Source organism: Echinops telfairi, unplaced genomic scaffold (assembly GCF_000313985.2).
Source record: "Echinops telfairi isolate 266 unplaced genomic scaffold, ASM31398v2 ScPeMD7_20;HRSCAF=75, whole genome shotgun sequence".
Lineage (NCBI taxonomy): Eukaryota > Metazoa > Chordata > Mammalia > Afrosoricida > Tenrecidae > Echinops > Echinops telfairi.
In genome coordinates, this window is record NW_022103917.1 from 9,279,870 (window position 1) to 9,280,534 (window position 665).

Sequence of the window (665 nt, forward strand, 5' to 3'; positions counted from 1 at the left end):
GGCCCCTTTACCTTGATGCAGTACGGGGGCTCGTCGTAGGTGACCAGCATGTACCTGTCTCCGCGACTGGCCGGGTCTCGGGCTCGCAGCTGCCGGCGCAGGGATGACGGAAGGCAGGGATGAGCACAGGGGAGGGGGAGACAGGGACGTTAACGAAGCACCTGAAGCCGACCCATCCCCGAGGTGGGGTTGGGGGCGCTCTGCCGCCTCGGCCCATCCCTCCCCTCCATTTACCTTCAGGAATAACTCCACAGCGCCTTTGGCAACGTCCAGATAGGAGGTGCCCAGGTCAGTGCGCTGGTTCATAGAGGCGGACGTGTCTATGAGGAACAGCAAGATGGGCATCTTCCTCCTCACCCCTCGCTCCAGCTCCCCTCTGCTCCTCACTGTCCCCACCGACCTGCCCTTCACCAGAGCCCGCAACTCTCCTGGCGCCTGGGAGCCAGAGGCGGAGGGCGGCCGAGATGGGCTGGGACCGATGGGACTGCTGCTGCACGCTGCTTTCTCCAGCCCCACTGTCCCCTAGCTGCCAGGGAACTTGAGAGTGGGAGTGTGTGTAGCCCGGGGCCCTCCCCCTTCCACTCTCCTGCCACCACTACTGCCGCCACTGCCACTGCTGGGACCACTGCCCAAGCATCCGTCCTTGCTCACTGGAGCGCTCGCCC

At 65.1% G+C, this 665-nt stretch overlaps 1 protein-coding gene across 2 annotated transcripts in view; it reads right to left on the reverse strand.

Moving 5' to 3' along the window:
• Nucleotides 1-378, reverse strand: part of INTS6L (integrator complex subunit 6 like) — a 67,813-nt gene extending 67,435 nt beyond the window's left edge. For both annotated transcript variants that reach the window (XM_045288374.1, XM_004713397.2), the window contains exons 1-2: nucleotides 235-378; nucleotides 12-89 (exon numbers count right to left, since the gene is read on the reverse strand). In XM_045288374.1, the coding sequence (XP_045144309.1) occupies nucleotides 12-89; nucleotides 235-345 (189 nt within the window). In that variant the 5' untranslated portion in view covers nucleotides 346-378. The remainder of the gene's footprint in view (nucleotides 1-11; nucleotides 90-234) is intronic.
• Nucleotides 379-665: the final 287 nt, after the last annotated feature.